This window comes from Dendropsophus ebraccatus, chromosome 14 (genome assembly GCF_027789765.1).
Source record: "Dendropsophus ebraccatus isolate aDenEbr1 chromosome 14, aDenEbr1.pat, whole genome shotgun sequence".
NCBI lineage: Eukaryota > Metazoa > Chordata > Amphibia > Anura > Hylidae > Dendropsophus > Dendropsophus ebraccatus.
This window is the reverse complement of record NC_091467.1, coordinates 25659950-25685286: the sequence shown is the minus strand read 5'-3', so window position 1 is coordinate 25685286 and position 25337 is coordinate 25659950. Positions and strand designations below refer to the sequence as shown.

Below are 25337 nucleotides of genomic sequence, written 5' to 3'. Positions count from 1 at the left end.
GGGTTATAGTTGAAAAGGGGCTTGACTACTCTGGAATCTGCCCTCAAAACATGTCTGTACTAGACAGAAGCTTCAACTTATTTTACTAGACTGACAGTTGTGGTGCAGTAGAATACTGGGGTCAGATTGTGTATCGCTCAATTGCCATGGTAAAGCTCTTACAGTTCTATTGGCAAATAGCCATCTGAAATTACAGTAAAAATATCCCACATGGGGTCACACACTAAGTCAGTTGCTTCAGGAATTTATTGGATAATAGTTAGACAAGAAGAAACATGCAGACAATAGGAAAGGTTGAGAACCCATATTAGCGATAGATGAGGATAACTGTGCGACAGCGTCTTCCTGTGTTCTGGTTATTACATTGCATCTCATTTAACTGGTTCTTCAATCATCTCGGTTTTTGAATCCACCATGTGACCATCCACGTAGGTTTCGGTTTTTACTACTGTCTTTCTAGTTTTTACTATGAAAATAAATAGCGGTGAACAAAATATTAGAAATCATGTAAATACTATAACTATTTTCATCACTAGAGCTACGATACTACTACTTCTACCACAACTACCATTTCGACTACTACCACTTTTACCACTACAACTACCATTACCACTACTAACACTTGTATTATTACATCAATTACGACTACTACCACTACTGCCGCTTCTGTCACTACAACTACTATCACTACGACTACTATGACTTCTACCACTACAACTACTACCATTACGACTACTACCACTTCTACCACTACTTTTACTACAACTACTACAATTACTGCTACTCCCACTACGACTACCACCACTTCTAGCACTCATACCAATACAACCACCATTACCACTACTACCACTTCTACCATTACTTCCACTAAGGCTACTACAACTACTGCTACTTCTACCACTACAACTACTACCATTACGACTACTACCACTTCTACCACTACATCTACTACAATTACCGCTACTACCACCACTTCTACCACTAAAACTATTACTATTACTACCACTATCACTTCTACCACCACAACTACTACTCTTACAACTACTTCCACTATGACTACTACCACTACAACTACTACCACCGCTTCTACCACTACATCTTCTACCATTCCAACTATTACCACTTCTACCACTACAACTACTACCATTACTATTACTATCACTTCTACCACTAATGCTACTACTACCGCCACTACAACTACCACCACTACTACTACTACTACTACTACTGTCACTACCATTAATTCTACTACTGTAAGTACCACTATTACAAGTAGTACTATCACTGCTACTATTACTACTGTTTCTACACTACTACTACACAACTACTACACAACTACTAACACTACTATATTTACTAGCATTACAATTATCATTACATCATCTACAACTACTAGCACTATTACTACCATTACTTATACTAGTAATAGTAGCAACTTTACAAATACTACCACTGCTACAGCTACTACTAGTGTTGGACTGGCCCACCAGAGGACCGGAGGATCCCCTGTTGGCCCGCCAGCTTTAGAACCTGCACAAACACTGACTGACATGTTGTTTCTCACTGGTTCTACATTGGTGGGACACAAGGATCATTTCCTCTGGTGGGCCTCAGATATCCCAGTCCGACACTGGCTACTACCATTAAATCTTATACCATTACTACTTCTACTATTACAACTGCTACTTCTTCCACCACCACTACTACAACTACATCTGTTTACCATCTGTGCTTTGACTTCCAGATCCAGTGGAGGCTGATGAACCATAGCTTTGACCACCATATCTTGTACCAGAAGAAGCTGAGGTGCTAGAGCTTTGACCAGCAGAACCTGCACTTCCAGTGCCAGAAGAGCTAGACTGACTTCTAGTGGCAGAAGATGATGTTGTACCAGAGGTCTGACTGGAATAACGTGAGCCAGTGGTGGAACCTGATGCAGTAGAGCCAGAACTTACACTTCCTAATCGTGTAGTTTGAGAAGTCGGAGCTGTAGGCCTTGAGCTTTGAGTTGTAGATGCTCTGGAGGTCTGACCTGTTGTGCTTCCAATTCGAGTAATAGACTGAGAAGGAGAGGTTTTGCTGTCTTGACTTGTACCTTGTCCAGTCTCAGAATCCCTGTAAGACAAACAATAATTATAGTGATGGAAAATCACTAATACAGTACATTTCCTATATATTACATACATTAACAGCACTGGTCACATTTTTTTATTTACCCTTCTTCCAAAAGGTGCTGGTAGGTGGCAATCTCCTGTTCAAGACGGTCTTTGATGTCTAGAAGTGCTTCATACTCAGACTTTTGGCAGGTAGTATCGTCCTTTATTTGCTCCAGCTGCTCCTCAACACAACTGATGGTCATTTGGATTTGGGACAATTGTTTGCAGTAGTCATTTTGTTTGTCCGTCAGTGAGTCCTCCAAGGATTGTTTCTAATTTAAAATATAAGAAGGTTTGTTAACGTCTAGTTCTCACCATAGGATTTCTGGATTTATTCATTTATGATATTCCACAGGGGGTAGGCCTATGTGTATGAAGCCTATGCAATGGTCTGGTCCAATCATCTAGTTATATTAGGACTTTCCCACCAAATAAAGGTTCTCCTATTAGCTGATCATGGAGGAAGGCATCTTACCATAGCATACTGGGCTTGTAGCTCTATTTCCAAAGATTGCAGAGTACGCCTCAGCTCATTAATCTCAGTCTTGTTGGTCTGCTCCTGTTGGACTCCTACATTAATCTGCTGCTTTATTTGATTACTCTGTAAAAGAGAGAAGAACAAAAGTTAAGGTACTAAGTCATGAAAACTTCTCACTCAGTATGGATACAGTCCGGACATTCACCTGTTGGTTGAACAAGTCCTCGGCATCCTTGCGGTTCTTCTCTGCCAGAGCTTCATATTCGGTTCTCATGTCATTGAGTATCTTTGTCAGATCTTTTCCTGGAGCTGCATCCATTTCGACATTGACTTGGCCAACAGTGGGCGTCTGGGTAGACTTCACATCCTAGGAAAGAGAAACTTGGACACTTATAACCTATATGAGTTGTGAAGAACTTCTACAGAAATAAAAGCTAGTATAGTAGACCTTTCATGTTATTGATGTGTACAGTACTTCATATTATTTAGGTGTAAACATCTTTATGCAACTTTTATCAGACATGAAAGGCCTTTTTTCCCCAGCAATTTCTGAATTACATGTAATCTGAGGAAAGTAAGCAAGACATTGAATTTGAAATGTCTATACTCTAATCTCCAAGGCACTCAGTGCAACTTTTATGTTTTTCCTATGTTACACATTGCCCATTGATACTAGTGAACCCCTTACAGTTATGCCTCAACTTGAGAAGAGGAAGCCATATATTAGCCAAGTAAATCAGAAAACCCCAATATTAATATAGGAAGAAAAGTACATTTACACAATGATATCAATATGGCATGGATGATGTTTTTTTTTTTAATGGTTTTTAGTTTCCGTTAATAGACTCTAAATGTACCTCCTCGTGATTCTTCTTGAGGGAGTCAATCTCTTCTGTCAGGCTTTGAATTTGTGACTCAAAGTCAGATTTGCTTGTCTTAAGATCATCCAAGACCTTTTTGAGGCCATTGATATCTGCCTCCACGCTTTGGCGCATATGAAGTTCATTCTCATACCTAGTGATAAAAAAAGATTACAATCAGATCCCTAAAGAACTTGACTTGTACATTACTGAACTACATGGTGTAAATCTGATATACTGTAGATGTCATACATGAGATTGGTAGATAGATCCATGGCTGTTCACCCCCCCCCCCCCCCCATGTTGCTAAAGGAGACATGCTCTGTTGTAAGTCTATCGAGCCAGCCTCCTGCACCAAGATGGAAAAGGCAGCTAGCTGGCGAGTAAAATATATGGCCACGTGCCTTTTCCAGGTCTTACAATTGGTGGGTGTCTAACAGGCTGTCCTCTATCAAACCAAGGAGCTCAGTGCTCTTGATGATACAAGCCTAAAGACCCAATTGGACAGTATATCCCTTGCTTAAGAATTATAAAATGGTTAATGATAAATCTCAATGATATAAAATTGCGCAAACAACATAATCCTGATATTGTAAAAAAGAGGTGAAAAGACATTGATAAAGAACATAATCATAACTGACAAAAAAAGACACAACATATATGTTCAGTATAAATTCACCACATAAAAAGCATAACAAAAATACCTACATTATACATTTTTCCCAAATACTAACATAAAAAATGGTAAATTTATAGTAATTTTCAAAAGTTAAAATTGGAGATTTAAATAGAAGCTTATTTCTTTACATACTTCATCTTGAAGTCATCTGCTGCCAGTCGAGCATTGTCAATGGACAAGATGATGCTTGCATTGTCAGTGGCTGCAGTTTGTATCTGCAGATTAGGAAAAAAAGTTATCGAGTTTTAGAATAATTGGATCAAATTGTCCTTAAATAGTAAACTAGATGGGGCTAGATTTAGAAAGTTCTTTTTTTCTAATAAAATGGGTGGTCATTACCGACAAAGAGGTTGTTGGAGGTACTGTAGAAGGTGAAAACGAGTTTGAGACATGAAAGTAGAATGGTGACACTCTTGTAGTTAGACGTGTGTTGATGTGAAGTAGTGAGTAAAATGAGTATTTCTATGGACTCCTCTTTTATGTAGACCCTTTATCAGAATCTATGCTGCCGTAACACGTCAACTTTAAAAAATGGTGAGAAAATTTAACTCGAAATGTAAATGTAAAGTGCTGTAAGTTTTACATTAAAGCTTGATTTTGCTTACCTGATTTTGCAGGTCTTCAATTGTTTTGAAATATTGAGTGTAGTCTACGGCTCCTGTGCTGGTAGAACTGGATTGATGCTTATTATACCAGTCCTTGATTTTAGCCTCAAGGTCAGCATTTGCTTCTTCTAATGCTTTGACTTTGTCCAAGTATGAAGCCAAGCGGTCGTTCAGGTTTTGCATTGTTTGCTTTTCATTTCCAGAGAGTAATCCGTCAGTTCCACCATATCCACCCCCACTAACACCTCCTCCAAAGCTACCGGAACCATAGCCTCCTCCGAAGCTACCGGATCCATAGCCTCCTCCAGAAGCACCACCAAAACCTCCTCCAAAGCCACCAAAGCCTGCTCCAGAGCCACCTCCAAAACCACCTGCTGAACCACCAGCATAACCACCCCCTGAGCTACCACCAAAACCATCAGCATAACCACCTCCTGCTCCACCACCTAAACCACCAGCATAGCCACCTCCTGCGCCACCACCTAATCCTTCAGAAAAACAAGCATTACCCTGCCCACCACCAAAGCCTATACCACCACTAACACTACCACCACCCTGTTGTCTATAAGATGAACTGCTGGCATTGACACTATAACTGGATGAACTGGAACCATATGCCCTGCTACCTCCTCCACTCCTTTTGTATTGACTTGCCATCCTTGCTCAAGCACAGTGATACCCTCCACAGCCTACAAAAAGTGATGGGACTAGAAGGGACAGTACGGTTGTGGAGTGTTGTCATTTTATACAGCAGCATTATGGGTGTGCCATATTGATATATTGGATTATGAAAGCAAAGTATTGTCCAAGCCCAATTTTTTTTCCTGTATCTGATAAAATTACTGTTTATCGTAAGGGTGGGATACGGCAGCAATGATAGAAACCTTCAATTAAAATGTTTAGTGAGGTAAAGATACTATGAAGCAACTTCTGCATTAGGCTCTCTTTAATGATGCCAAGTGATTTATAGGTTAAGTAGTATCCGCATCATGCAGACTGGGATTATACTCGTAAAACTCGGCATGTGAAATATTTACTAACTAATATTTACTAACAGTGCAGTCAATGCATTTCTCAAAAAATATCGGGGTATGATGAATGTCCTTCTGAAAACTTTTTTGAATTTTTTTTTCTAAGTTGCCATTTTATTACATGTATTTACAGTCGTCAAAAGTTTGGTATGGATAAGGACTGGACTACCTCAATAAAAGCCAGGCGCTGGTCACCAAAAAGGAAATGGGGCAGGGCAACTAGGTTCCCCTAAAAAGGGTACACCAGTGGTGGCCACATCTATTATATAGTATAATATCTAGCACGTCAATCTGAAAGCCAGATTACTGGACAGGCTGCACATAGGAACTGCAACGTTCCACCATACGTCCTGTCCAAGAACTGATGGCTACTGTTGGTTTCTAACCTGATGAGAACTGATGATAACCTTGTACCCAGGTACATTTCCAAAGCCATCCATTCCATTTTTAGGTCACCTGACTGGATGATATTGTGAACTTCCAATTGAGGTGGGGCAGTGCTCGTAATTACTTTACCTTGCACGTTACATAATTTCATTAAGTCTAAATGACATAAAATTATATCAGCTTAAAATAATTAAATGTTTCAGTAACATTTGGCATTACTATTATCCATTAGTAGACCTGTAAGCTGCCAAATAAGGATTTATTGCTGCGTTGATGACTATTTCTTCTGCATTAATGTGTGTAAAACATTTCACCATATGTTTAGTACATCTTCACCTTTAGAAGGCTTCGCTAACAGGAGCAAATTTAACAGAAGGTAATGTCACTCAGGACTCACATGGGACAATCCACCTAGTAGATGTAATGGACAGCCAGTATGGACCTACTGTGCCACCTTACTGGTTTAGCTTTGACCACTTCTGATTGTCTAACTGGTTTTCATCCTTTAACCCCCATATAAAGATCTGGACTAAAGGCCCTCTTACATGGGACCATGGTGAGCAGTAAAAGAGCGCCAACCTGTCAGATAAGCACTCGCTTGCTCCTCGTCCCCCGCTTGCTGCAGGCGCTATTGCATATGCCAACAGCGAGCGGGTAAGAGCGGTGGGTGCTCCCCGGATGATCGAAAGATAGAGCCCATAGCAGATAGAGGCGGTCTTCTGCTGCCGCTCCTGTTACACGGAGCGCTGGCCAGCAGACCGTCGTTATCGTTCAAAATTTTTTCAACATGTTGAAAGACAAGGATCAGCCGACATCTTGCATATCAGCTGATTGTTGCCTTTTAACAATAACTATTACACCAAGCGATTATCAGTCGTAACGGCCGATAATCAACCGACAATCGTTTAGTTTAATAAGGCCTTAAGAAGCAGGAAACAACCAGTTTGCCACTTATAGGTGTGCTCCTGGTGTAGATAATGGCTGTCCTTGTAGGCTGAGAGACAATAGCATAAAGCAACAAAGGGTTAGACAAAGAAGTCCGACAACTGGCCAAGGTCTTGGACTTGCACTGAATGCACATGGTTAAAGGGGTTGTCTGGGCAGGGAACTTTTATATATCTCCACTGGGAGACCATCCGGCCCCGGAGCCTTTTCCCCAGCCATGTTATTAATAGCTGCCTCTATCTCAGATTTTTCTATTGGCCTATCCAACCACTCTCTTTGACTCCACAGTAATCTGGGTAGTCCCACCTCTTCTAAGTAACTATCAAGCCCACTACTCTCCATTGTGACCTTAGTACTATACAGATCCTGATAGAACAGCTTAAAAACTTGCACAATTCCTAATTTCAAGTATGTCTTTAGTCCCGTCCTTTTTCTTTACCAAACTCGCCAGGAACTTACCAGGGGTGCCTCCATACACATAACGCTGTTTTACCATGAACATACTCTGATTTAAAGTCTTCTCTTGCAGGAATTTATTTTGTTCATCAATCGCTTTTAACCATAACCCTTTACTCTCCAAAGAATTGCTATTAACATATTCGCGTTCGCATCTTAACACCTCTACGCTCAGTTCCGATTCCTTCTCTCTGAACTTCCTTTTTTGTCTACTTATATCTCTATATAGCAATCCTCTTAAAAAGGCCTTAGCTGTATCCCAGATTACATTAACATTTGCGCTATCCTCGTTTACCTAAAAAAAGTTCCATTTCCCCCTTTATAGCCTCCTGAGTATTAATTAGATTTAGCCATACCGGATTGCACCTAAATTCTCTCCTCCTCCTCTCAACTTTATGCTTAATTTCTAACTTAACCGGGACATGATCTGAAATACTCCTGCTACCATGCACAATATCCTGGATCTTCAACATACCCACAGTATTTGTCAGTATCATATCAATACGCGAAAACACTTGATGTGTCATATTGTAGCATGTATATTCCTTATTTTCAGGGTATAGCTGTCGCCACGCATCCACCCAGCCAAATTCCCCAACCATCCTCGCCAATGTTTTTTTACCTCCAACTTCCCACCTCTCCACCTATCTACGTCTTCACTTATAACGGCATTGAGATCACCCAGAATATACAGTGGTACATCCTTAAATTGTAGAGCATACTGTTGTAACTTAATTAGAATTTCTGGTGAGAATGGGGGTGGTATATATATAAAGGCAAGCAGGGTTTTACATCCCTCTAAGTTACACAATAAAAAAATATAACGACCATCTGGATCAATTTTTATTTGCACTGGATCAAATTTCACGTCACGGTGGATCAGTACACTGGCCCCCCTGGCATAAGAGGAATACACTGAGTGGTATTGGTAGGCAATCCAGCGGCGGGACAACATCTGGACCTTCTCACGTACCAAGTGTGTTTCTATTAAGCACAGAATTGCTGGCAAATAGTTGCCAAGTACCCTATGGACTGCGTATCTTTTTAATTTCTCATTGAGACCTCGGACATTCCATATAACTATCCTAACCATCTAAAGCAACAGAAAAACAACAACAACAAAAAACAAAACAAAAAAACAACAACAACCCTACCCAGACCGCCGGTACCCCCAACCCCTCCCCCCCACCTTGACAAATGACCCTATACAAAGGTACACCTGCCATCTATACTTAGTGGCCTAGCACGCTGCCCTCGCCTTACTATCCAACCATATTTTAAAACAAAAAAAAAATTGTTAAAAAGAGAGAGAAAAGAGCTACCCTATCAAAATCCCTTCCTATCTAGCCATTCAGCAGCTTCAGTCGCCGTGTCAAAAAAATGAGTTTGACCTCCCTCTATAATCCTGATCCTTGCTGGGTATATAATTGCGTACTTAATATTTTGAGCCTTTAATCTTCTTTTTATCTCCCAATACTTCTCTCTTTGTTTCTGTGTAGCATTTGAGTAGTCAGAAAACAAGAACACGTTTGCCCCGTTAACCCTCACTGGAGATTGCTCCCGAGCCTTCCTAATGACCCAATCCTTGTCCTTATAACACTGCATTTTAGCAATTATAGTACGGGGTGCATTCCCCACCACCTTCTTCCTACTTGTCACTCTGTGGGCACGTTCCACACAGAAGTGGTTGGACAAACCGGCTCCTCCAAAATTCTCTTCTAACCATTGCTGAGTAAATTTTGTACAGTCTGTCCCTTCTACCTTTTCAGGGAGTCCCACAATTCTGAGATTCGATCTCCTATTTCTATCCTCCATATCGGCTACCTGAGCACTCATCTTCCTGTTTTCCACCTTCAATTCTTCCAACTGTTTAGACATTTTGGTCACCTTGTCTTCCGTATCACTCACTCTCTGTTCTATTTCCGTAATTCTCTCTCTGAACTTATTCATGTCTCCCTTGATCTCTCCAATCTGAGGAACTATCCCATGCATGGCTTCATTTGTTTTGTTCACTGCTGATAATATCTCTGTCCAAATTGGAGTAGCCCCTTCTGTCTCCGCTAAACCTGCCCCCAGGTGTTCTGTCTCACATACCGTTTTGTGGCCATCACTAAGCCGTGAGTTACCTGACTTCCCCTGGCCTGCCACATTCAAGAACTTATCAATTTTCCCTTCAAAAACATCAATTTTCGTTCAAAATTTTTTCAACATGTTGAAAGACAAGGATCAGCCGACATCTTGCATGTCAGCTGATCGTTGCCTTTTAACAGTAACTATTACACCAAGCAATTATCAGTCGTAACGGCCGATAATCAGCCGACAATCGTTTAGTTTAATAAGGCCTTAAGAAGCAGGAAACAACCAGTTTGCCACTTATAGGTGTGCTCCTGGTGTAGATAGTGGCTGTCCTTGTAGGCTGAGAGACACTAGCATAAAGCAACAAAGGGTTAGACAAAGAAGTCCGACAACTGGCCAAGGTCTTGGGCTTGCAGTGAATGCACATGGTTAAAGGGGTTGTCTGGGCAGGGAACTTTTAGTTATATGCTGCATGGTGGGGGTGATTAGAAACAAAAACCTACACTCCCTTTTCTGGATTCTGTGCCACCATCCCTACTTCATCCACACTGGGTGACTGCTTCTGGGTTTTGGGGTTGTGACATTGCACACCCCTTAGCCAATCAGTGGCTGAGGCGGGACATTACTGCAGCTGCCAATAGGATGGGCAGGTCTTCAACGCTTCAACCCCCCAAACCCAGAATCAGCCGTACAATGGAAACAGAGCAGTATGATCCTGGCAGTAGTCTGGGAACCAGGCGGGTGAGTGTAGGTTATTGTTTTTAATCACCCCCTCCCTGGGCATTTAAGTAAAAACTCCCCTGCCCAGACAACTCCTTTTAATAGTCAGGTAAAAGGTCAACATGGGAAGCACAGATTTGTTGCTTAGGAAGAGCCCATCTATTTTTAGCTTCCTGACCACCTCCAAAGGCCCCAACCAGGCCAAAGAGGGCCATGGGGGCCCTTGATCTTGAGATAGAGATTAAGGGTACAAACACACTTGCCGGACCTGCAGCGAGTTTCTCGCTGCGGATCCCTGCTGCAAGTTTGTCTGCCATTGAGAGCACAAGGAAGTGTGTTTGTACCCTAAATTCCGTTCTAGGACTCCAGTGTTGCTAGGCAACGGTGCTCACCACAGGTCTATTAACCACAGGCCTAGTCACATCAATTAGACTTGTATAGAAAACATATACATAACAGGTTCAGGTGTCTTTGTTACTGATATAGCGTATTTCATTGATTCACTTGTTTATCACGATCCTGTATTCATGGGACTCTCTTGCTGCAGGACCAGATAAAGAATTAATGAGGGATGGTAATAAATGTTTGTATGAGCATACATAATCCATAGCATAGTGTGTGATGCTGTTATGTCCCGTGACCAATCCCATTTTAACCTTTATGCTTTTATATATATGAGAGGTCGCCAGCAGGTATTATGGGGGTGGAGAGTCACACAACTATATGGTGACCATATGGCACTGCTAGTGGCATTTGTCTTGTAATCAATTAAACATAGACACTCTCTCTTAATGCCCTAAGCCAAATGTGAATACGGGTATAACTTATTTGGTCCCAAATAAGCGTACCTAAAGGTTTCTAGTAAACATAAGAATTTTTGGAATAATCTATTGAAAATTGGACAAGAAGAGAAATAAGTGTCTATAGTCAACTTATAGAAACACTAATAAAAAGTAAAACAATGATTATTCATTGGTTTAACCCCTTAAATAGGTTTTACGGGCTTATATGGCTGATGACCTATTCTCAATCACTGATCGGCTGAATGCCAAACACCAGTAATCCCACCATAAATAGTAAATGGGGCCAGAAGCTATGCTTCAGTGGGAGCTGAGCTACAGTAAGGCATCTCCACCACTGAACAATGAGAGGTTCATGGCTGTGTAGTATGGGGTGCTGAACAGCTGATTGGCGGGATGCTCGGTGTTGGCGCCCAGTAGATCAGTGATTGAGGACAGGTCATCAGTCATATAAGCCCAGAAAACCTATTTAATGACCCAGCTACTACTATTCTGAGATTCATAAGTACCATGAGAGGACTAATAGAGGGTCCACCGACTATCTATACTATACAGACCATGTGTAGTGATTGGAGGGACATTTCATCTTGCTGTATATCGTGGTAAATACTTGAAATCAAACTATTTTAGGAGTGATACCTTTATTGGCCAACAAAAAATTGTATACAGCTCTAACAATTTTTTGTTGGCCAATAAAGGTATCACTCCTAAAATACTTTGATTTCAAGTATTTACCACGATATGGATTTTTCTGGCTAACACGGTACCATACTATACATTTTTTTATAATCTTGCTGTATCAAAGTGTTTTCTGAGACTTTAATATATATGGCAGACTATTATGGTACTGTAGCTCATAGATATCAGATTGGTGGGGTTTGACTGCCAGAATCAACAGATCACCTAATTGAAGAGGCTGCTGCAATATCTGGTACTACTATGTATACCATTGTACCATTCACAGGAGCTATGCGGCCCATTTTCAATAGAATTCTGGAAATTATCTTATATTGATGGAAAGCCCAGTCCCAACTTCAACACTATCTAGTTAGACTGTCCAATATCCAGACATCTACAGTACCTACATTTGCCCGCTACAGATTCTAGCCCTGAAGCTGTAGGTCCAATACCTGGACCCATCACATTGTGATTATTATGATGTTAGAATAAAACCATAGGTGATGGTAGTGATAAGTAAAGCTACAGATATGTTAGATGCTACAGTATATGTCACAACATTCTTAGCACTGCTGTAGAACACTTATGGCACAGCGCTACCACTACTATGTAGCTACCCTACACAGAAAACATCTTAGACAACATTATACCACAGACATGGACATAGATCAAGGGCTTGTTCTAAAAATATTATTGTGAACATGGCTGAAAGTGTTGATAGGGGGCAGAATGGCCCCTACAAGTGTCAGCCAGAAGTATAAGGCCAATGGCCTGTATGATACCAAAAACAGTATATAGGTGTTTCATGTATATATTTCATTTTATGTGTGGGATTACTACACTAGCTTCTGTTTTTGGATTGAGTACAATAAATAAGACCTCATAGTAATTATATATATATTGTAACATTCATGACAAGTCAAATATGATGCAGAAAAGGTTTTATTGAATCAAAAAGAGAGAACAACTTAGAGTAACTTTCATTGCAAGGAGCCGAATTACTGAAGTATCCCACAAGCCGACACCACTCTCTTCCGTCTTCAACTTGTTTTCTCTTTTTAGTTCACCTTTTCTTCAACCTCCTCCACCCTGGAGGAAACAACCTTCCCATCCACCACTTCTTCCACTATGGTCTTCACCTTTCTGGTTTTTGATGGATCTGAAGAAGAAAGATTAGATAACATATATGTCAGGCATGGACTTGGAGTTTGTGACAAACTAGTCATTGCACCACGCCTCTAGAATTTTTCACAATTTTTTAAGATTCCATTCTGGGATAGAATAGTCATTTGACCATAAAATTACCTTTCTTGGAGTCCACAGAAGATGTGGATTTTGATGATGAAACTTGGGATGATGAAACCTGGGTTGTTGAAACCTGGGATACTGATACCGAGGATGAGGAAGATTTGCTAGATGAAGACTGGGAGAATTGACTGTAGAATAAAAAGTTTATGATTAGAACTTTTTGCTTGTGTTTTTCACAAAACATAAAGTCAGGTGAAATGAGGAAGCAAAGATCTGGAGATACAAAAGTTGTTTTTTTAAGACGTGTAATAACTGTAGTTGACTAATATGATGTTGAGTGCTATATTAAACTTTTCTTTAGCCTGTGATCACACAAAGCGCTGACCATCGTTTTTTACAGGTACTGGATAACTTGTGCCTACCCTATTTCTCCTTCCAGCAGGCGGCGATATGTTTCAATTTCCATTTCCAATCTTGTCTTGATGTCGAGAAGAGCTTGATATTCTTGGCTCTGTCTCTCCATATCTGCTCGGATCTGGATTAGCTGTTCTTCTAATCCACCAATCACAAACTGGAGCTGTTGAAGTTGTCCTCCATAGCGGCCTTCTGTGTCAGCCAAGGTGTCTTCAAGAGATTTTTTCTAAAATAAAGATGACATATTTCCATGAGCAAAAAAATCAACACCTTCTTATCCCATCAATATAAACCTTTTTTTTTAATGGAATGGTCTAGAGATGGATATGTTTACAAAATAATTTAGATATATCAAAGCATCTTTGAGATGCCCATCTAAAATTGCATTGGAAATCGATCTTCTAGAGTGGTGGTCCACTCAAAGAATAACTGGATATGATGGACCAGGTCCAGATAAAGAGGTTTTGCTCTCAAAGAGATGTTGTTCTTAAAGAGCTGTTTATAAAGACATTTTATTGTACTTTATTGGATGTTATTATATTAATATGTTTATGGTATAATATCATTATTACATACTGAATGTATTGACTTACCATTGCCAATTGGGACTGGAGTTCGATCTCCAAACCTTGGAGGCTACGTCTGAGGTCAGAAATTTCTGTCTTGCTTGTCTGCACCTGTTCCACACCAGCTGAAATTTCCTTCTTCAGTTCACCGCTCTGAAGGCCAAATTGTTAGATATTAGCTTCTTATAAAGTGCCAATTTTATGTGACCAAAGACAATGCAAGAGGAAACCTCACCTTCTGCTGGAACCATGCCTCGGCATCTCTGCGGTTCTTGTCTGCCAGGGTTTCGTATTCCTCTCTCATTTCATTCAGAAGTCTAGTGAGATCCACACCGGGAGCAGCATCCATTTCTACTTTGACTTGGCCAGCAGCACTGCCTCTTGCCACTTGTAGTTCCTGTTCATTGAGATATAAGAAATAGTTTTAATGCACTAAGAATATGTAATGTATTACAGTCTTGGTAAATTTAGGTTTTTAGGCAGGGGGTGTACATGTATCAGTTGTAACTGGGTACTGGATGACAAAAATGTTAGTTTTATATGACATAAGTTTGGATATAGTTATGACAGACTTTATAAGTCTTATTCTAATATGGCATTATGGCATCTATGATACTCTCCATAATACTATAACAATTTTTTTACTAGTATAATACTTGTATCGTAATCTGATGACAGTACTGTATATATCAACTAAAGTAGTGCCCACCTCCTCATGGTTCTTCTTCAGGTAGGCCAGCTCTTCATTCAGGCTTTCAAGTTGGATCTCCAGGTCTCCTCTGGCCAAGGTCAGCTCATCCAAGACTCTACGGAGTCCATTGATGTCAGCCTCAACACTCTGGCGGAGAGCCAGCTCATTCTCATACCTTATAAAAACAGATAAGAAGTTAAATGCATGCAATATGGGAAAAAATAAGGTCTGCTATATTGGTTTTACACCTAAATGGGGCGTTTTCAATAGAATATATTAGTGACCAAGGCGCACCATGGTGCCATGCCGTTACGACAAAGCAAGGTTAAACTACATTAGTGGTTAATACTTTATTCCTGGCCTCCATTTGACCCTTCCTGGAAGCCATCACTTTAGGGTCATGTGATATATAGTAATGGATGCTACTTGTCATAGGGAGTTAACCCTTGAAACGGGGATCTAACATTGCCACCCACTGTCTTTTGATGATAAGCAATGGCTTAATGATAGTCAATCTCCTAAACTATCATTACTGTTTAAGAATACGTGCTATCTAGAGATTACATAGACTAGACTTGATCCTTGGTCTTACTTCAGTCTGAAGTCATCGGCAGCCAGTCTTGCATTGTCAATTTGGAGGACAATACGAGAGTTATCAATGGTGGCAGACAGAATCTAGAAGAGAAAACAACAGAATATACATAGTTAGTTTTAGGATTGCTGGTGAACAATGAAAGGCTTGTTTATGGAGGTGGAAAATGCTCTGCAATACTGAAGGGTCCATAAAGTGATGAGTCAACGTAAACCCTAAGACATTAGCTTTGAGATTTTTTGCAGAAACACAGTACAGGCCTTTTACTTTAATGTTGGTATACACATATATACAGTATGACCGTGTGCAAGTAATATTCTAGAACAATTGTAAAAAAACCCAAAAAAACAATAATAATAATAATAATAATAATACAAGAAACTTTACCTTGCTCCTCAGTTCATTGATGGTGTCATAGTACTTGCTGTAGTCTTTGGAAGCTGCACTGACTCCAGTGCCAACTTGCTTATCATACCACTCTCGGATCTTCAGCTCCAGCTCACCGTTGGCAGCCTCCAGTGCCCTCACTTTATCCAAGTAGGCAGCCAGACGGTCATTGAGGTTTTGCATGGTCTGCTTATCGCTTCCACCAAAAGAAGCAAAGCCACCAGATGCTCCTCCACCAAAGCCACCACCGAAGCCAGCACCAGCACCATAGCCACCACCGGCCCCGAAGCCACCACTGGCACCAAAGCCACCACCACCAGATGAGAAGCCAGCACCTGATCCAAGAGCAGAGCTCAAGGAGAATGCTGCACCGGATCCACCACTGTATCCTCCTCCATAGCTGCTTCCACCACCAAAGCCTCCGTAGCTACCACCTGAGCTTGAGACTTGATAGGATGAGGCAGAGCTTGCACGATAGGCCATGGTGGCTGTATTACTGCTGGAGCTAACCAGTGCAAAGTGTGTGGATGAAGGGTGGATAAAGCCTGTGGTCTTCTCCCTCTATTTATACAGCTTGTCAGGGGTGTTTCTGTTTCAAAGGGAACATCCTTTTAGAGATTTTTTTTCTTTTGCATGGTCAACACCTGTTAAACACCTCCCCTGGTAGATTCAGACCATTCTTTAGAATGTATGAAGCCCTTGGGCTGTTTGTTATATGTTGGCTAGAAACTGGGAGAGGCAAATTCTTCTTTTCTTCAGAAGGTAATACTGTCACTCTCTCCCCTTGCCCTCGGCTTCATCCTATCACATTTACAATCTGTCAGCTGCAAGCTATTTCAGATGTTTAGTTCACGGTCCCCCCCCCCAAGTAAATCTTTAAGATGTCTTTCCTGCACATGCAAGCAGGAGTTCTTTTCACATAAATTTAACTAAAAGCCTGTTAATTGCACATAGTTTAGTTTAGAAAGAGAGAGTAAAGGGCATTGCACTAGTTGTAGATCACCTTCCAGAATGTGGTAGGTTTAACATGAGAGGTATCTTTATTATTTATTATGTGCTCTATGCAGGGGGGTAACACTCACGGCAGTTCTTGTTTCGAGCTGGGATCACAGTATGATTCACCCACATTCAGCATAAGACCCATATCATATAAAGCCAAAAAGTTTTAATGTGTAGGATGAACCCAGTTACGTTGGAACCCAGATAACTTTACCTTGGCACTACGAGCCTGCAACCCTACTCATTATGCCACCCCTTAATATGTACTGTATGATATGTATGGGGGTGTTCCTGAGTGTATTATCCTTGTGTGGTCATATCAGATATCATCCTGTGTTGTGATGTCACTTTGTTTGTCATGTCACCACTTTGTCACCACTGCTATCTTCTATGGGCTGCCCGGACGATCTAGCAATCACCCGGGTAGTCCCCCCCCCCCCCCACACTCACCTGCTCGCTGCCGACACGTGTAATAGCGCTGACAGCGAGCGGGGAACGAGGACAGTGCTCATTTTCTCCTCTCCATTGCCCCGTGTAGCAGGGGCTTAAGGCCCTATTACACAGAGCAGCTATCTTCTGAGGATCAGCAATGATCAGCCGAGGAGCAGGCAATGGTTAACTCATCGACTGATTGCTTTAAAACTCATCAGAACATCAAACACCTTCAGCTCTTGTATACTTCATCTTGTATAGGTCATCTATGTACCTCTCGTACCATAGGATGACATCTCTGTATGGATTGTGGGTACTAAACAAGACAACCTCCATCCAATAGGCTATAAAGATGTTAGCCAATGAAGGCGAGAAACTCGCACCCATCGGGCATCCCCTTGTTTGCAGAAAATGATCTCCAAATGTAAAAAAATTATTTGCCAGCAAAAATTCCACAACCAAAAGTATCACAATCACATAGTACCTCATCATAGTTACTATACCTGCGGTGATGGAAAGACACAGCTATGAGTGCTAAATCGTGCAGTATACTGGGGTAGAGAGCAACCACGTCGCATGGTAGCCATGCGATAGCCATTAAAACCCATCAGCCATATAAAATCTGATGCGCGAAAGACGGCTGAATAAAGGGGTACTCCGGCGTTGGGATATAGAAAATAAGAACGAAAGATGTTATGCTTACCTTTCCACACTCCCCAGTCCTCCTGCCTTGTCTCTGCACTGACTGAGGTGGGATAGCGCCACAGTCAGTGATTGGCCAAGCACGCTGTCACTGCAGAGACAGGTTCATCAGTGTCAGCTGTGGCTAGAGTCAGTGGGGGACCAAGAGATGAGGCAGGAGAACACTGGGGAGTGTGGAGAGGTAAGTATAACATCTTTATTATTTTCCCATCTCCATGTTGGAATTTGCACACAGTTTCAAGGTCCATTCATAAGAAAGTAAAAACATTTGATCCAGAATATTTTTTGGCAAGTGACTCATCTATTTCACATATGGGCACTCCATATTCGACTGAGCTTTGTATTAAAGGGGTTGTACTAAGAAACAAGCAGTAATTCCAGCTCCAATGTAAAGTAAAAGTTCAATGCGTTTGAAAGTTAAAAACTTCTTAATCATGAAAAAGGTCGTACATGAATAGAAAAAACATGGCTGTTTTTTCTTTACAGAAACAGCGCCACACCTTTCAATAGGTTGTTTCTGGTATTGCAGCTGCTTTAAAGTAATTTCGGCTCAGCTGCTAAATCCCACGACACATAGACAGGTGTATTGTTGTCTTTCTAGAAGAAAACATGTTTTTTTTTTTAATCTTGGACAAGCCCTTCACATTTGGACACAGACATGGGAAACTTTCCACCTTAAAGCAAAGTATTAATTCTCATGACATGTAGGGAGGACAGGTGCAACCTGCAGGACATCTGGAGAAAATAGTCCTGAGCATGAGGAGAATGTAATAACTAAGGTAGACTAATAGACACCTCCTCTCTACTACATCTGTACAGTTTCCCCATCTTCCCATGTCCAGTCCTTTCATCAATGCATGTGGGCCGAGTTTATATAGCAGCACCAGGAGGCCATATGACTTCTTAGTATAGAGCAGGGATGGAGAACCTTGGGTCCTCCAGCAGATGTAAAACTACAATTCCCATCATGCCTGGACAGTAAAAGACAAAGTTTTGGGTATTTTAGTTTTGAAACAGCTGGAGGTTTCCCATTCCTGGTATAGAGAGACAAACATTTGTATGAAATCTCAGACATACAGAGGGACACCTCTATGGGCCTCCATAATAGGGGCCCATGCAAAGATCCCATTCATAAGGAGATTTTCTGCCATCTTTGAATCTTAAAGTGTTGACTTTCCCAAATTGTCAGACTGGGCCAAACAATCTAACATTTTGCCAGACTAGTGATTTTACTAGCCATTCCCTATATTTGCACTGATTTTCTCTTTGACCTTAGCTATATATATTGTTCGCTTTATACTCACTTGTTTGCCTTCTGTCTCCCCATATCTAGGTAATGGCTCCACTTAACTCCATCTTCCTTATCTTTCCATTCTTCTCTATAATCTGTCTGTCTTTTGATCTGCCTTGATCTGGTTGCCAGGTCTCTTGCTATCTATATGAATGGCCGGTTTACTGCCCTAATGTATCTGTGCCTTCTCACGTTTTGACCTTGTCAGAAGTCTGAATCTCTAAAGGATTCTTTAAGGTGGTCCCATAATTTTCTACCATTGAGCGCGGGGGCGGGGTGGGGGGTATGAAGGGTTTGAGGGGGTTGGAGTTGGGATGTATAGCTATAGTTCAGAGGTGGCACTTGAAGGATGCCCAATGGCTCCAAAATTCAGGGCCGTTTTAATACATTGGTGGGCCCAGTGCACAGCCCTCAAGAGTGGGCCCCCCCTTCCCTTTCGGCACATTGTATAATGTACTGAATTTGCCCCCACACTGTATCAAGAGCCCCAATACATACAGTAGTTACCTTATAACACTCCTACCACCATACAGTGATTACATATTACATAAAAACTGTACTAAACAAAACAGAAAGATATCACCAATGATACCATTACATAATACCGCCACATCATGACCCCTAACACTACAACCCTATAACAGAGTGCAGTTACATCCAATGACTCACTGGGGGCGTCTTCTCCGATCAGAGTCTGTCACCTTTTCTTTTTCTCTCCATCCAGCCTGGGCCACCTTAAAATCTTCTCCTGGCTGTGAATCTTCTCTCCAGAATCTGCCAGACAAATATTTTAGGCTCCAACACATACAGTAGTTAGGTCCCTTGTACCCCTATACAGTAGTTACACCCTTCTGTACCCCTACATAGTTACACCCCTCTGTGCCTCCATAGTTTTAAGGTGTCCCTGTAGTATATAGACCCTCATGTGCTCCTCCAGTTATATACAGCCCTCCTGTGCGCTCCCCCATTAGTATATAGCCCCTGTGCACTCTCCCCAGTAGTATATAGCCCCCCTGTGCTCTCCCACAATAGTATATAGCCCCCCTGTGCTCTCCCCCAATCAGGGGCGGGCTGGGCCGGGGGGCAAGGGGGCATGTGCCCCCCGGGCTGGTCTTCCCCACCAATGAGTGGGCCGCGACCCGTAGCCGACCCTCTGCTATAATTGAGACTGAAAGAATAGCGCGGCCGGCCGCCGCGCTATTCCCTCAGTCTCTTTCAGGCCGCCTGATCCTGCCAGTAGCCGCAGACGTGCCGCGCGCAGGCACGTCTGCAGGCACCTACATCAGGTCCCCAGCGGTGACGTCACTTCCCTGATGCGCCGCTGAGGACCTGAGAGCGGAGAGAGGAGCCGCCGCGCTGCAACAGCAGGGAGAAGCTGCTGCAGACTGAAGATCTGGCCCGAGGAGAGGTGAGTTGTTTTTCTTATTTTTTTTTTTAAACCCCTTCAGGGAGGATGCACAGGGGGGCTATTCTATTAGGGGGGATGCACAGGGGGGCTATTCTATGAGGGGGGATGCTTAGGGGGGCTATTCTATTGGGGGGGAATGCACAGGGGGGCTGTTCTATGAGGGGGGATGCTTAGGGGGGCTATTCTATTAGGGGGGATGCACAGGGGGGCTGTTCTATGAGGGGGGATGCACAGGGGGGCTATTCTATTGGGGGGATGCACAGGGGGGCTATTCTATAAGGGGGATGCATAGGGGGGCTATTCTATATGGGGGGATGCATAGGGGGGGGGCTATTCTATATGGGGGGATGCCCAGGGGGGCTATTCTATAAGGGGGGATGCACAGGGGGGCTGTTCTATATGGGGGATGCACAGGGGGGCTATTCTATAAGGGGGGATGCACAGTGGGGCTATTATTTAAGGGGGGATGCACAGGGGGCCTATTCTATAGGGGGGGGGGGTGCACAGAGGGGCTAGTCTTTAAGGGGGGATGCACAGGGGGGCTATTCTATAAGGGAGAATGCACAGGGGGGCTATTCTTTAAGGGGGGATGCACAGGGGGGCTATTGTATAAGGGGGGATGCACAGGGGGGCTATTGTATAAGGGGGGATGCACAGGGGGGCTATTCTATAAGGGGGGATGCATAGGGGGGCTATTCTATAAGGGGGGATGCCCAGGGGGGCTATTCTATAAGGGGGGATGCACAGGGGGGCTGTTCTATAAGGGGGGATGCACAGGGGGGCTATTCTATAAGGGAGAATGCACAGGGGGGGGGGGGATTCTAAGGGGGGGATGCACAGGGGAGCTATTCAATAAGGGGGGGTGCACAGAGGGGGCTATTCTATAAGGGGGGATGCACAGGGGGGCTATTATTTAAGGGGGGATGCACAGGGGGGGCTATTCTATAAGGGAGAATGCACAGGGGGGGGCTATTCTATAAGGAGGATGCACAGGGGGGGCTATTCTATAAGGGAGAATGCACAGGGGGGGGGGCTATTCTATAAGGGGGGATGCACAGGTGGGCTATTCTATAAGGGGGATGCACAGGGGGTCTTTTCTATAAGGGAGAATGCACAGGGGGCTATTCTATGAGGGGGGATGCACAGGGGGGCTATTCTATAAGAGAGAATGCACGGGGGGGGGGGCTATTCTATATGGGGGATGCACAGAGGGGCTTTTCTATATGGAGAGATGTACAAATGAGGATGTTGCTGGAGCAAGAAGCCTAAAATGTCTGTCTGGCAGATCCCGTGGAGAGGAGTCCTGGCCAGAGAAGCCTTCATGATGGCCGGAGCCAGATGGAGAAGAAAAAGAAAAGTGGACGTCTCGTCATGCAGAGAAGACGCCTACTGTGAGTCACAGGATGTAACTGCACTATAATCACTTATAAGGTCTTATAACTTATCAGGGGTATCAAACTCCGTCCCTCCAAGAGTTGCAAAACTACAATTCCCATCATGCTTTATCTGTCCAGTCATGATGGGATTTGTAGTTTTGTAACAACTGGAGGGACGGAGTTTGACAAGTGTGCTCTATTGTCTGTGTTCTTATACCTGAGATAGATAGATAGATAGATAGATAGATAGATAGATAGATAGATAGATAGGAGTTAGATAGATAGATAGGAGTTAGATAGATAGATAGATAGATAGATAGATAGGAGATAGATAGGAGATAGATAGATAGATAGATAGATAGATAGATAGATAGATAGATAGATAGATAGATAGGAGATAGATAGGAGATAGATAGGAGTTAGATAGATAGATAGGAGTTAGATAGATAGATAGATAGATAGATAGATAGATAAATAGATAGATAGGAGATAGATAGGAGATAGATAGATAGATAGATAGATAGATAGATAGATAGATAGATAGGAAATAGATAGATAGGAGATAGATAGATAGATAGATAGATAGATAGATAGTAGGAAGTGGCTATCTAGCAGCTCATTATGTATCTTCGATTACACATGATATCTCGACCAGCAGACACATTTTAATAATGAGAAGTTGAGAACCTTCTATGGCAGGGGTCTCAAACTCAAATTTGAGACCCATGTTCTATGTGGATGACCTGGTATTTGTACGGTGGATGTTAGTTAGTAATGGCGGCGGTGGTGAAGGGGTTGTGATATTTGTTTCTTTTATACTGGTATTATTGGTCTGGGTATACTGGATCTCAGTTATGGTTTGGTGGTATTAGTTAGTATGGGGTGGTAATGGTTGTGGTCACAGTGATAATATATGTTTCTTATATACTGGTGTATTGGATTTGGTCAGTAACAGTATATAACTGTATCAGTTCTGTTCTGGGGTCACATCCACATACTGAGCCCCCACAGAACTATGTATTCTGATCTCCCACAAAGCCTCCAGTAAACAATACACCAGGAATCCTCCAAGTACAACAGCTGCAAACACTACAACTTCCAGCATTTACTGACAGTCTGCAGCCCTCAGGATATGCTGGGAGTTGTAGTACCTCCTCTGATAACAGCTGGTGCTGTAGAGATTCAGGGCTGATGGTTGTAACATGATAAGAGAACCAGAAGGGCAATGTAAATGATTACAGCACTGATAACAGGGTCACCAGGTACACAGCATGGTACCTTAACCCGAGTGCATTCACACAGACAGATTTAGCTGACAGATTTTTGAAGCCAAAGCCAGGAATGGAGTTGAAAAGAGGAGAAATCTCAGTTTTTCCTTTATTACCTGTTCTCTGCTTATAGTCTGTTCCTGGCTTTGGCTTCAAACATCTGTCAGATAAATCTCTCTGTGTAAAGGCACCCTAAGGTACTATGCTGTGCACCTGAGCTAGGTTCCCTTTAATCCAATAGATATATATCCTGGGATAGCTCTCATTACATACTATATAGCATGTGAGAGACCACTAGGTTTAAAGAAGTACTCAGGGGCTTGAGACATTTCATCCGGAGGTAAGACAATTACAAGGGCTTTTCGTGGCTGGGAACACTGGCCACAATACTATAATTCTGTGGCGCATGTGGTATCTTCCTTTCCCGCACTTATTTGGGGAGGGTAATACCAGGTAAGGGCCAGAGTGGTCCTTGAAGGATGGGCCGCTAGCCTGCCAGTCAAGGGCCAGTGCCGTGTGCTTGCCCCCCAGGCTAAAATCTGCCAGCCAGCCCCTGCCCCCAATAGTATATAGCCCCCCTGTGCTCTCCAATAGTATATAGCCCCCTGTGCTCTCCCCCCAAGAGTATATAGCCCCCCTGTGCTCTCCAATAGTATATAGCCCCCTGTGCTCTCCCCCCAAGAGTATATAGCCCCCCTGTGCTCTCCAATAGTATATAGCCCCCCTATGCTCTCCCACAATAGTATATAGCTCCCCTGTGCTCTCCTACAATAGTATATAGCCCCCCTGTGCTCTCCCCAATAGTATATAGCCCCCTGTGCTCTCCAATAGTATATAGACCCCTATGCTCTCCCACAATAGTATATAGCTCCCCTGTGCTCTCTTACAATAGTATATAGCCCCCCTGTGCTCTCCCCAATAGTATATAGCCCCCCTGTGCTCTCCCCCCAATAGTATATAGCCCCCCTGTGCTCCCCCCAAGAGTATATAGCCCCCCTTTGCTCTCCAATAGTATATAGCCCCCCTGTGCTCTCCCACATTAGTATATAGCCCCCCTGTGCTCTCCCACAATAGTATATAGCCCCCCTGTGCTCTCCCCAATATATAGCCCCCCTGTGCTCTCCCCCATAATATATAGCCCCCTGTGCTCCCCAATAGTATATAGCCCCCTGTGCTCCCCTATAGTATATAGCTCCCCTGTGCTCCCCCATAGTATATAGCTCCCCTGTGCTCCCCCATAGTATATAGCCCCCTGTGCTCCCCAATAGTTTATAGCTCCCCTGTGATCCCTAATAGTATATAGCCCCCTTTGCTCCCCAATAGTATATAGCCCCCTTTGCTCCCCCATAGTATATAGCCCCCTGTGCTCCCCAATAGTATATAGCCCCCTTTGCTCCCCTATAGTATATAGCTCCCCTGTGCTCCCCCATAGTATATAGCCCCTGTGCTCCCCAATAGTATATTGCCCCCCTGTGCTCCCCCATAGTATATAGCCCCCTGTGCTCCCCCATAATATATAGCCCCCTGTGCTCCCCCATAGTATATAGCTCCCCTGTGCTCCCCCATAGTGTATATAGCCCCTGTGCTCCCCAATAGTATATAGCCCCCCTGTGCTCCCCCATAGTATATAGCCCCCTGTGCTCCCCCATAGTATATAGCTCCCCTGTGCTCCCCCATAGTATATAGCCCTTGTGCTCCCCAATAGTATATAGCCCCCGTGTGCTCCCCCATACTATATAGCCCCCTGTGCTTCCCCATAGTATATAGCCCCTGTGCTCCCCCATAGTATATAGCCCCCTGTGCTCCCCCTCCCATATAACATTGAAAAAAACAAACACTGTTACTCACCTAGGTCCACGCGTTCCTCTTCTCTTCTCTCTTAAGGTCGCACTTCCTGTGGTCACAAGAGGCTGCACTCCCCTTACTGGAGGGCCGACCCTCCAGTGACGTCGGGCGCTAGAGGGAGAGTGCGGCCTCTTGTGACCGCAGGAAGTGCAGCCACAAGAGTGACTGACAGGGAGGGAGCCAATGGCTCTCTCTCTGTCAGTATCGCTGCTGCTGAAGCGCTGAAGCGCCGCAGCAGCAGCGGCGG

At 43.1% G+C, this 25337-nt stretch overlaps 2 protein-coding genes across 3 annotated transcripts; both read right to left on the bottom strand.

The window, feature by feature from the left end:
* Window positions 1-228: 228 nt before the first annotated feature.
* On the bottom strand, window positions 229-5516 carry LOC138772850 (keratin, type I cytoskeletal 47 kDa-like). Of its 2 annotated transcripts, none has more exons than XM_069953570.1 (8): window positions 4779-5516; window positions 4306-4388; window positions 3492-3648; window positions 2840-3001; window positions 2632-2757; window positions 2217-2428; window positions 1724-2115; window positions 229-466 (listed from the first exon to the last, which is right to left on the bottom strand). In XM_069953570.1, exons 1-8 carry the CDS (start codon window positions 5433-5435, stop codon window positions 372-374), a joined length of 1884 nt encoding a protein of 627 aa, XP_069809671.1. In that variant the 5' UTR covers window positions 5436-5516; the 3' UTR covers window positions 229-371. The 2 variants fall into 2 exon arrangements, with proteins under 2 accessions (XP_069809671.1, XP_069809672.1); XM_069953571.1 differs by having other exon boundaries at window positions 377-466; window positions 1956-2115.
* A 7371-nt stretch (window positions 5517-12887) lies between these two features.
* LOC138772483 (keratin, type I cytoskeletal 47 kDa-like) lies at window positions 12888-16252 on the bottom strand. Its single transcript, XM_069952907.1, has 8 exons — window positions 15770-16252; window positions 15383-15465; window positions 14809-14965; window positions 14335-14496; window positions 14127-14252; window positions 13542-13759; window positions 13177-13307; window positions 12888-13030 (listed from the first exon to the last, which is right to left on the bottom strand). Exons 1-8 carry the CDS (start codon window positions 16250-16252, stop codon window positions 12930-12932), a joined length of 1461 nt encoding a protein of 486 aa, XP_069809008.1. The 3' UTR covers window positions 12888-12929.
* Between the last annotated feature and the right edge of the window lie 9085 nt (window positions 16253-25337).